This window comes from Lethenteron reissneri, chromosome 44, assembly GCF_015708825.2.
Source record: "Lethenteron reissneri isolate LAM-NWPU_2019-01 chromosome 44, ASM1570882v1, whole genome shotgun sequence".
Classification (NCBI taxonomy): Eukaryota; Metazoa; Chordata; class Hyperoartia; order Petromyzontiformes; family Petromyzontidae; genus Lethenteron; species Lethenteron reissneri.
The window spans coordinates 13425599-13436937 of record NC_083822.1 but is presented as its reverse complement, the minus strand read 5'-3'; the positions used below and the strand labels follow the sequence as shown (position 1 = coordinate 13436937).

General features: G+C 54.3%; 1 protein-coding gene across 1 annotated transcript in view; it reads left to right on the top strand.

The window, feature by feature from the left end:
- The first annotated feature begins 370 nt into the window (after positions 1-370).
- Positions 371-11339, top strand: part of MPRIP (myosin phosphatase Rho interacting protein) — a 42132-nt gene continuing 31163 nt past the window's right edge. Inside the window, exons 1-2 of the mRNA XM_061569724.1 lie at positions 371-1785; positions 10318-10395. Of these exons, the coding sequence (XP_061425708.1) occupies positions 1660-1785; positions 10318-10395 (204 nt within the window). The 5' untranslated portion in view covers positions 371-1659. The remainder of the gene's footprint in view (positions 1786-10317; positions 10396-11339) is intronic.

Sequence of the window (11339 nt, the reverse complement as noted above, 5' to 3'; positions counted from 1 at the left end):
GTTCATAAAATCGTCACTGGTGTCGGTGGCCGTGAGCGGGAATCGAACTCGGGTGGCCGGGTTCGTAGCGCGGCGCGCTAACCGCTGCGCCACCGCTCCATCACCGCTGCCCCAGGGGCTCGAGACGGAGTGAGCCCGGGGGGCGGCAGAGACGTCGCCGGCGGCGTCTGGACACCGCCACGCGGCGGGAGAGGGACGCAGTGCCGAGTGCTGAGTGTTGCTGCCCGCCTGCTGTCTGTGTCTGTCTGGTGTGTGTGTGTGTCTGTGTGTGTGTGTGTCTGTGTGTCTGTGTCTGTCTGTGTGCCTGTCTGTGTGTGTGTCTGTCTGTGTGTGTGTCTGTGTGTGTGTGTGTCTGTGTGTGTGTCTGTGTGTGTGTGTGTCTGTGTGTGTGTCTGTGTGTGTGTGTGTCTGTGTGTCTGTGTCTGTCTGTGTGCCTGTCTGTGTGTGTGTCTGTCTGTGTGTGTGTCTGTGTGTGTGTCTGTCTGTGTCTGTCTGGTGGTGTGGCATGTTGCTGCCCACCCCCCCTCCTCGTGTGCCGTGCCGGCCTTCCATCGCTGCTGGCTAACAGCACTTGCCCCTACAGTCTGTTAAAGGCTACACGGGGCATCTTTGTCTCTACGCGTGTGTGTGTGTGTCCGTGTGTGCACTGCAGTGACGCGGCGAGCAGCGGCCACCGGCCTGCCGGCGAGCGCGCCGCGGATCCTCTTACCGCACTCCGCCGGTCCTATTCGGGGCTCTTACGCACTCACTCACTCACACACTCTCTCTCACACACACTCGCTCTCTCGCACACTCACTCACTCACACACTCTCTCTCACACACACTCGCTCGCACACTCTCTCTCTCTCACACTCGCTCGCTCGCACCCAAGTGTCGTCCTCGCCTTTAAGACGCAGCCACAGCGGGAGGCAGACGGGGAGAGAGAGGAGAGAGAGGGGAGAGAGCTGGAGAGCTGTGATGTGATGTGATCTGCTGCTGCTGCTGCCGCAGTGCACGTGGCGTGACGCGCGCCTGTCAAGCCGCTGTCCCCGCTGCGTGACTGCTGCTGCTGCTGCTGTCCCCGTGACTGCTGCTGCTGCTTCTGCTGCACCGTGACTGCTGCTGCTCTGTGACTGCTGCTGCTGCTCCTCGCTGCGGCGATGCCAGGATGAGGGGCTGGAGGCGGGGGTCGTGACTACGGCGGGAGCGTGTGAGCGGCCAGTGACAAACAGCACTATGTCCAAGTTGTGACAATTGAGAGACGGGCAGACGGGTGATGGGGAGTGCAGAGGCACCGTAGCGCGCGTCTGGAACTCGTGCGTGCCACCATCATCATCATCACCACCACCATCACCAAAACCACCACCATCACCATCACCACCACCATCACCACCATCACCACCACCATCACCACCACCACCGCGCCGCTGACGACACAGGCGGGCAGCGTGCTGTGTTCCACACTAGCAGCCGCACCACCACCACCATCTCACTACCACCAGCTCCTCACCACCACCTCACCACCAGCTCCTCACTACCACCGATTCCTCACCATCACCACCTCTTCACTCACCACCACCATCTACTCACCATCTCCTCACCACCACCTCTTCACTCCCTCACCACCACCTCACCCACCATCTCCCGCTGAAGCACTTCTCTCGCGGCTTGCTGCCGCCATGCTCGCGGGCAAGGAGGTCGCCTCGTGCCTCAAGTTCCGAGCGAACATCTTCAACAAGAGCAAGTGCCAGGACTGCTTCCGGGCCCGCGACTCGCACCCGGCCCTGGACGAGGAGCTGACTCAGGTGCGTGGTGGTGGTGGTGATGGTTGTGGTGATGGTGGTGGTGGTCACCTGGGGGAGCTGGTTCAGGTGGTGGTGGTGGTGGTCACATGGGGGAGCTGGTTGAGGTGCGTGGTGGTGGTGGTCACCTGGGGGAGCTGACTCAGGTGCGTGGTGGTGGTGGTGATGGTTGTGGTGATGGTGGTGGTGGTCACCTGGGGGAGCTGGTTCAGGTGCGTGGTGGTGGTCACCTGGGGGAGCTGACTCAGGTGCGTGGTGGTGATGATGGTGGTGGTGGTGGTCACCTGGGGGAGCTGACTCAGGTGCGTGGTGGTGGTGATGGTGGTGGTGGTCACCTGGGGGAGCTGACTCAGGTGCGTGGTGGTGGTGGCGGTGGTGGTGGTGGTGGTCACCTGGGGGAGCTGACTCAGGTGCGTGGTGGTGATGATGGTGGTGGTGGTCACCTGGAGGAGCTGACTCAGGTGCGTGGTGGTGGTGATGGTGGTGGTGGTGGTCACCTGGGGGGAGCTGGTTCAGGTGCGTGGTGGTGGTGATGATGGTGGTGGTGGTCACCTGGGGGAGCTGGTTCAGGTGCGTGGTGGTGGTGGTGACCTGGGGGAGCTGGTTCAGGTGCGTGGTGGTGGTGGTGGTCACCTGGGGGAGCTGGTTCAGGTGCGTGGTGGTGGTGGTGGTGGTCACCTGGGGGAGCTGACTCAGGTGCGTGGTGGTGGTGGTCACCTGGGGGAGCTGGTTCAGGTGCGTGGTGGTGGTGATGGTGGTGGTCACCTGGGGGAAGCTGGTTCAGGTGCGTGGTGGTGGTGGTGGTGGTCACCTGGGGGAGCTGGTTCAGGTGCGTGGTGGTGGTGGTGGTGGTCACCTGGGGGAGCTGGTTCAGGTGCGTGGTGGTGGTGATGGTGGTGGTCACCTGGGGGAAGCTGGTTCAGGTGCGTGGTGGTGGTGGTCACCTGGGGGAGCTGGTTCAGGTGCGTGGTGGTGGTGGTGGTGGTCACCTGGGGGAGCTGGTTCAGGTGCGTGGTGGTGGTGATGGTGGTGGTGGTGGTCACCTGGGGGAAGCTGGTTCAGGTGCGTGGTGGTGGTGGTGGTCACCTGGGGGAGCTGGTTCAGGTGCGTGGTGGTGGTGATGGTGGTGGTGGTCACCTGGGGGAGCTGGTTCAGGTGCGTGGTGGTGGTGGTGGTGGTCACCTGGGGGAGCTGGTTCAGGTGCGTGGTGGTGGTGGTGGTCACCTGGGGGAGCTGACTCAGGTGCGTGGTGGTGGTGGTGGTCACCTGGGGGAGCTGGTTCAGGTGCGTGGTGGTGGTGGTGGTGGTCACCTGGGGGAGCTGGTTCAAGTGCGTGGTGGTGGTGGTGGTCACCTGGGGGAGCTGGTTCAGGTGCGTGGTGGTGGTGGTGGTCACCTGGGGGAGCTGGTTCAGGTGCGTGGTGGTGGTGGTGGTGGTCACCTGGGGGAGCTGGTTCAGGTGTGTGGTGGTGGTGGTGGTGGTCACCTGGGGGAGCTGGTTCAGGTGCGTGGTGGTGGTGGTCACCTGGGGGAGCTGGTTCAGGTGCGTGGTGGTGGTGGTGGTCACCTGGGGGAGCTGGTTCAGGTGCGTGGGTGGTGGTGGTCACCTGGGGGAGCTGGTTCAGGTGCGTGGTGGTGGTGGTCACCTGGGGGAGCTGACTCAGGTGCGTGGTGGTGGTGGTCACCTGGGGGAGCTGGTTCAGGTGCGTGGTGGTCACCTGGGGGAGCTGGTTCAGGTGCGTGGTGGTGGTGGTGGTGATCACCTGGGGGAGCTGGTTCAGGTGCGTGGTGGTAGTGGTGGTGGTGGTGGTCACCTGGGGGAGCTGGTTCAGGTGCGTGGTGGTAGTGGTGGTGGTGGTGGTCACCTGGGGGAGAGACAGCGCAGCAGCGGCAGCGGGGCGTCGACTCTCGTGCCAGCTCGATGAGCTGCTCTCTACAACAGCTCTTGTTGTTGTTGTGTTTATTCTTCTTGTTGTTGTGTTTATTGTTGTGTTTCTTCTTCTTGTTGTGTTTATTGTTGTTGTTGTGTTTATTCTTGTTGTTGTGTTTCTTCTTCTTGTTGTGTTTATTCTTGTTGTTGTGTTTATTCTTGTTGTTGTGTTTCTTGTTGTTGTGTTTATTCTTCTTGTTGTTGTTGTGTTTATTCTTGTTGTTGTTGTGTTTATTCTTCTTCTTGTTGTGTTTCTTCTTCTTCTTCTTCCAAGAAGCGACCTGGCTATCACGAATGGCTGACATCATCACGATCATCCTCGTCGTTTGGGCATTTATAGCAGCGGCCAAATACAATACTCTAAACGCGTGATGCTGATTCTAAATGTGGAGGGGATAACCGGAGGACCCGGAGAGAGACACGCAGACTCCAAATACACAGCAGCAGGCATCGTCAAGAGTCAGGATCGAACCCACGACCTCCTGTACACCAGGCGAGGTAGTCACTGTGATGGTGAGAGAGAGAGGCTTGTAAACCCACGACCTCCTGTACACCAGGCGAGGAAGTCGATTTTTCTGACAGATATTGCGATTTGATTTGCGATAAAAATTAAAGTCCAGCTTCAGTTCAATATTCACTGTGTAATAGATTTAAAACATGTGATGGAGCATTACCACGTGATACCATCAAAATATGAACAGCTCTATATATTCTAATGCAAGGATGAGAACTTAAAAGATATGAATTGCTTCCAACATGTATTTATTAAAATGCTTTAATTGAAATAGAACAATCAAACATAGAACAATTGTTAAGTTAAATAATTAAAGTTATAATAATAATAAAATAAAACAATTCCATTAAGAAAGTAATCGGACTTTTCAAATCGCAAAAATCGCAGCCTTTGCGATTTGCTAAACGCATTGTTTCAAATTGCGATTTCGATTTGAAATCGATTAATCGTTCAGCCCTACGGCAGGGTCGGGATCGAACCCGCGCCCTCCTGTACACCAGGCGAGGTAGTCACTGTGATGATGAGAGAGAGAGGCTTGTAAACCCACGACCTCCTGTACACCAGGCGAGCTAGTGAACATCTCCTCGCCACCGCTCCCCGTGCGTTGAGAACGAACGGCGCCACTTGGCTGGTAATGAAGAGCGCCCACGAGTGGGGGGCTCGGGGCTTGCTTTGTGGACTGAGCAAACACGGGGGGGGGCAGGGGGGGCAGGGGGGGCAACACCGCTAGTCGCTCGCTCGCTCACTCCCTCACTAACTCGCTCGCTTACTAACTCGCTCGCTCACTTACTCACTCACTTACTCACTCGCTTACTTACTCACTTACTCGCTCGCCCACTCACTCGCTCACTTACTCGCTCACTTACTCGCTCACTTGCTCACTCACTTAATCACTCACTCGCTCACTCACTCGCTCACTCACTCACTTACTCGCTCACTTAATCACTCACTCACTTGCTCACTCACTTACTCGCTCGCTCGCCCACTCACTCACTCACTCGCTTACTCGCTCACTTAATCACTTACTCACTCGCTCGCTCACTCGCTCACGTACTCACTCACTCGCTCACTCACTCGCTCGCTTTCTTTTGAGCCTAGTCTCAAATCGGTGTTTGACCAGACGAGGCTCAAAAGAAAGCTGTCTCTGGTGTGGACCAATCCGTTTCAAAGACAATGCATATATTATCAGAGTATGTGTTTTGTTTGCATTCTGACCACAAGTATTGTGGTTAATTCAGACATGATTCCTTGTAAAAGGTTACAGTTTGGTGTTTTAACATCTCAGCACCTGTTTTGTTGCCAGAAAAAAGGGCAAAACCAACTCTCACAACTCCTATTGTATTGCCAGAAAGGATAAAACCTCTTCTTATTATTTCAAACTTTGACTCTGGAAAAAACGGTCTCATGTTGTAGGTGGGGGGGGTTCGAACTCGTTTGTGTGCGTCGTGGTGTGCAAAGGGGGGCGCGATACACACAATATCCGTCGTACACAAAAAGTCTTCACCTCTGTGCGGCCTGATGCCGCTGGCGTGAGCGGCGTGGGTGGTGCGTGCACGGGGGGGGGGGGGGGGGAGCCCGGGTGGTAGCGTCACGAGTAGCGGAGTGGCGAAGTCGTGAGTCTTCAGCGAAAGTTGGATGCACAAGTGAAAGGCGACTGTATTAGCAGTTCTGAGTACTGTGCTGCCAGTTGGAAGCTACTGCTTCACAGCTCTATGCATATCTGAATGAAAGCGATGATACACCCCATGATTATTGTCTGTTGTGCCAACTTCACCGGCCACTCGTGAATCGTCGCTGAGACGACGCTGATGATGAAGCCCCCTTCTCCTCCGTGGTGCCTGTGACCCCGACGCCGAGTCTGTTCCACGTTCCACGGATGGTGGAAGTTCAAGGCGTGTTGAACTTCTTTCGCACCGTACGTAGCCAACCGTGCTACTCGGAGGTGCGGGGGGAAGGACAACAAACTAAAACACAAAGAAGTTCTAAATAAATTAGTTTTCAATCGAGATGATGCAAAGGTGCATATCTCACAGCGACTTCCTCATATCAGACGGAAGAGCGTTCCAGACGGCCGCAGAAGCGCGCGATACAGTGGCCGTCTTTTTTCGATGGCCAGCAGCCAAAAGCCGCCGCTGCTGCTGCTGCTGCTCTGAGGATGACTGGAGTTTGCGTGATGGTGGTTGAGGCTTCTTGACGAGATCGGCAGCAAGGTATTGTGCTTCGTTCTGTGTACAACGCCCAATACCAGCAAACGCCATTCGCCACTAAGTGACGTCGACGTCACCACGGCGCCTGTGGCAGGCCACGTGCACTTTGAGGCCACGTGCACTTTGAGGCCACGTGAAGTGTCGAAGGCTCGTTGACAGGAGGTCGCGGGACAGACCCACGTGTCGTTATTATGCCGACGGACCCACATGGGTTGACTGACAGACGACTGGCAGATACACCAGATGTGCCCCCCTACCGTGCCAACTTGCTCTCATTTTATCCGCCCGGCGCTTCGCTCGTTGTTGTGAGCGTCGCTCCTCTGGCGTCCGTTGTTGTTGTTGTTGTTGGAGGGCGACTGCCTCCAACTGCCCAGGAGCAGCGTCCTTCATGAGTCTCCATCACACACACACACACATGCCGATGGACATAGTGTTGTTGTCCACCGTGAGCTCGTGGTGACTCCCATCTCCGTCTGGAGGGCCGCTGTCGCCTCGTGTGTTCATGACCAGAGAGGGGAGATCCGGTAACGACATTGACAATATAAGAGCCACTTAGATTTGATTCTGTTGTTGGTCAAATTAGGTAGACAAACGAAGGGAAAAAACCCCCACAAATCAATATTTCAAGAGGCCGTGGACGGTGCGATGTGGTGAGTGCGAGCAAGACGGTGGTGCTCGTCAACAAACTCACCAAGTGGTGAGTGCGAGCAAGACGGTGGTGCTCGTCAACAAACTCACCAAGTGGTGAGTGCGAGCAAGACGGTGGTAGTCGTCAACAAACTCACCAAGTGGTGAGTGCGAGCAAGACGGTGGTAGTCGTCAACAAACTCACCAAGTGGTGAGTGCGAGCAAGACGGTGGTGCTCGTCAACAAACTCACCATGTGGTGAGTGCGAGCAAGACGGTGGTAGTCGTCAACAAACTCACCAAGTGGTGAGTGCAAGCAAGACGGTGGTAGTCGTCAACAAACTCACCAAGTGGTGAGTGCGAGCAAGACGGTGGTAGTCGTCAACAAACTCACCAAGTGGTGAGTGCAAGCAAGACGGTGGTAGTCGTCAACAAACTCACCAAGTGGTGAGTGCAAGCAAGACGGTGGTAGTCGTCAACACACTCACCAAGTGGTAAGTGCGAGCAAGACGGTGGTAGTCGTCAACAAACTCACCAAGTGGTGAGTGCGAGCAAGACGGTGGTAGTCGTCAACAAACTCACCAAGTGGTGAGTGCGAGCAAGACGGTGGTAGTCGTCAACAAACTCACCAAGTGGTGAGTGCAAGCAAGACGGTGGTAGTCGTCAACAAACTCACCAAGTGGTGAGTGCAAGCAAGACGGTGGTAGTCGTCAACACACTCACCAAGTGGTAAGTGCGAGCAAGACGGTGGTAGTCGTCAACAAACTCACCAAGTGGTGAGTGCAAGCAAGACGGTGGTAGTCGTCAACAAACTCACCAAGTGGTGAGTGCGAGCAAGACGGTGGTAGTCGTCAACAAACTCACCAAGTGGTGAGTGCGAGCAAGACGGTGGTGCTCGTCAACAAACTCACCATGTGGTGAGTGCAAGCAAGACGGTGGTAGTCGTCAACAAACTCACCATGTGGTGAGTGCGAGCAAGACGGTGGTAGTCGTCAACAAACTCACCAAGTGGTGAGTGCGAGCAAGACGGTGGTAGTCGTCAACAAACTCACCAAGTGGTGAGTGCGAGCAAGACGGTGGTAGTCGTCAACAAACTCACCAACTCCCGCACGTGGCCGTGCCCTGCTCTCGAAGTCGAAGGCCACGTGATGCCCGTCACCACGACCCCTTCTCAATCTCGCTTCGTTTGCTCTGTTCTTCCACGTGTTAATTGTACTTTCGACTTAATTACCCTCGTTCAATGTTCGTCTCAACCTTAATTTAATCTCGTGTTCGAGTCTGTTGTACTTTGTAATGTTTGTATTATTGTCATATTACATTTTGAGTACTTTTAATAGTGTCTCTAATGTGTTATGTTCGTGTGTGAACCTGTTTGACCCAGGTCTCCGTTGAGTAGGAGGAGACTTTGTCTCAATAGGCTCCCTGGTGCCAGTTCACTCTGTAGGGGGGTTGACCATGACTACTGTGTTATCGTTAGAATGCCACTTAGTTACCCAGTGACAGCCTCACTAAGTGTCTCACAACTCTTTTTCAAGAGAGTCCTGCCGAGTTGTAGCAGGAGACGATGCTGCTGCTGCTGTGTGATCCCAATTGAGAAATGTGTGGATAATATCACTCACTCCGTAGTACAGGGGGATATCATACAAACTCCACTCACTCACTCCGTAGAACAGGGGGAGATCATACAAACTCCACTCACTCACTCCGTAGTACAGGGGGAGATCATACAAACTCCACTCACTCACTCCGTAGTACAGGGGGAGATCATACAAACTACACTCACTCACTCCGTAGAACAGGGGGAGATCATACAAACTCCACTCACTCACTCTGTAGGACAGGGGGAGATCATACAAACTCCACTCACTCACTCTGTAGGACAGGGGGAGATCATACAAACTCCACTCACTCACTCTGTAGGACAGGGGGAGATCATACAAACTACACTCACTCACTCACTCCGTAGAACAGGGGGAGATCATACAAACTCCACTCACTCACTCTGTAGGACAGGGGGAGATCATACAAACTCCACTCACTCACTCTGTAGGACAGGGGGAGATCATACAAACTCCACTCACTCACTCACTCTGTAGGACAGGGGGAGATCATACAAACTCCACTCACTCACTCACTCTGTAGGACAGGGGGAGATCATACAAACTCCACTCACTCTTTAGGACAGGGGGAGATCATACAAACTCCACTCACTCTTTAGGACAGGGGGAGATCATACAAACTCCACTCACTCACTCACTCCGTAGGACAGGGGGAGATCATACAAACTCCACTCACTCACTCACTCTGTAGGACAGGGGGAGATCATACAAACTCCACTCACTCACTCTTTGGGACAGGAGGAGATCATACAAACTCCACTCACTCTGTAGGACAGGGGGAGATCATACAAACTCCACTCATTCTTTAGTACAGGGGGAGATCATACAAACTCCACTCACTCTTTAGGACAGGGGGAGATCATACAAACTCCACTCACTCACTCTGTAGGACAGGGGGAGATCATACAAACTCCACTCACTCTTTGGGACAGGGGGAGATCATACAAACTCCACTCACTCATCTGTAGGACAGGGGGAGATCATACAAACTCCACTCGCTCTTTAGGACAGGGGGAAATCATACAAACTCCACTCACTCACTCTGTAGGACAGGGGGAGATCATACAAACTCCACTCACTCTTTAGGACAGGGGGAGATCATACAAACTCCACTCACTCTTTAGGACAGGGGGAGATCATACAAACTCCACTCACTCTTTAGGACAGGGGGAGATCATACAAACTCCACTCACTCACTCTGTAGGACAGGGGGAGATCATACAAACTCCACTCACTCTTTAGGACAGGGGGAGATCATACAAACTCCACTCACTCTTTAGGACAGGGGGAGATCATACAAACTCCACTCACTCACTCTGTAGGACAGGGGGAGATCATGCAAACTCCACTCACTCTTTGGGACAGGGGGAGATCATACAAACTCCACTCACTCACTCTGTAGGACAGGGGGAGATCATGCAAACTCCACTCACTCTTTGGGACAGGGGGAGATCATACAAACTCCACTCTCTCTGAAGAAGAGGAGGGAAGGGGGATTGAGAGAACGCACAAACCCCACACACACACAGAGATGGGCGCCCGAGTCTGGTGTCGAGCTCACGCGGCTCTGCTCGCGAGCGTCACCGCTCTGCCCTGTGACCCCCGCATGACCCCGCGCTCTCGTCCCCTGCCGTGTGCAGGCCAAGCCGCTCTACGGCGGGTGGCTGTGCCTCGCCCCAGAGGGGACCGACTTCGGGAACTCTCTGCAGAGGTCGAGGGTAAGTTCAGCGACAGGTCTCCTGCCCTTTAACATTCATTCGTCGCATCTTATTTATTATTGATATATATAGAGAGAGAAAGTGAGCGCCTTAGCTCAAGGCGCGCTCTCTCTCTCTAACGTTTTAAAAGCGGTAACAAAAATAGTGGTTTAGATGGCAGTGTTGAGTCTATGGGTAGCAATGCTGAGTCTATGGGTAGCAGTGCTGAGTCTATGAGTAGCAGTGCTGAGTCTATGGGTAGCAGTGCTGAGTCTATGGGTAGCAGTGCTGAGTCTATGGGTAGCAGTGCTGAGTCTATGGGTCAGAGGTGGGACAAAGTCATTGTTATGCAAGTCCAAGTCGAGTCTGAAGTCATCAAATTCATGACTCGAGTCTGACTCGAGTCCAAGTCACATGACTCGAGTCCACACCTCTGCTATGGGTAGCAGTGCTGAGTCTATGGGTAGCAGTGCTGAGTCTATGGTGCAGTGCTGAGTCTATGGTTAGCAGTGCTGAGTCTATGGGTAGCAGTGTTGAGTCTATGGGTAGCAGTGTTGAGTCTATGGTGCAGTGTTGAGTCTATGGGCAGTGCTGAGTCTATGGGTAGCAGTGCTGAGTCTATGGGCAGTGTTGAGTCTATGGGCAGTGCTGAGTCTATGGGCAGTGTTGAGTCTATGGGTAGCAGTGTTGAGTCTATGGTGCAGTGTTGAGTCTATGGGCAGTGCTGAGTCTATGGGTAGCAGTGCTGAGTCTATGGGCAGTGCTGAGTCTATGGGTAGCAGTGCTGAGTCTATGGGCAGTGTTGAGTCTATGGGCAGTGCTGAGTCTATGGGTAGCAGTGCTGAGTCTATGGGCAGTGCTGAGTCTATGGGCAGTGCTGAGTCTATGGGCAGTGTTGAGTCTATGGGTAGCAGTGCTGAGTCTATGGGTATTAGTGTTGAGTCTATGGTGCAGTGCTGAGTCTA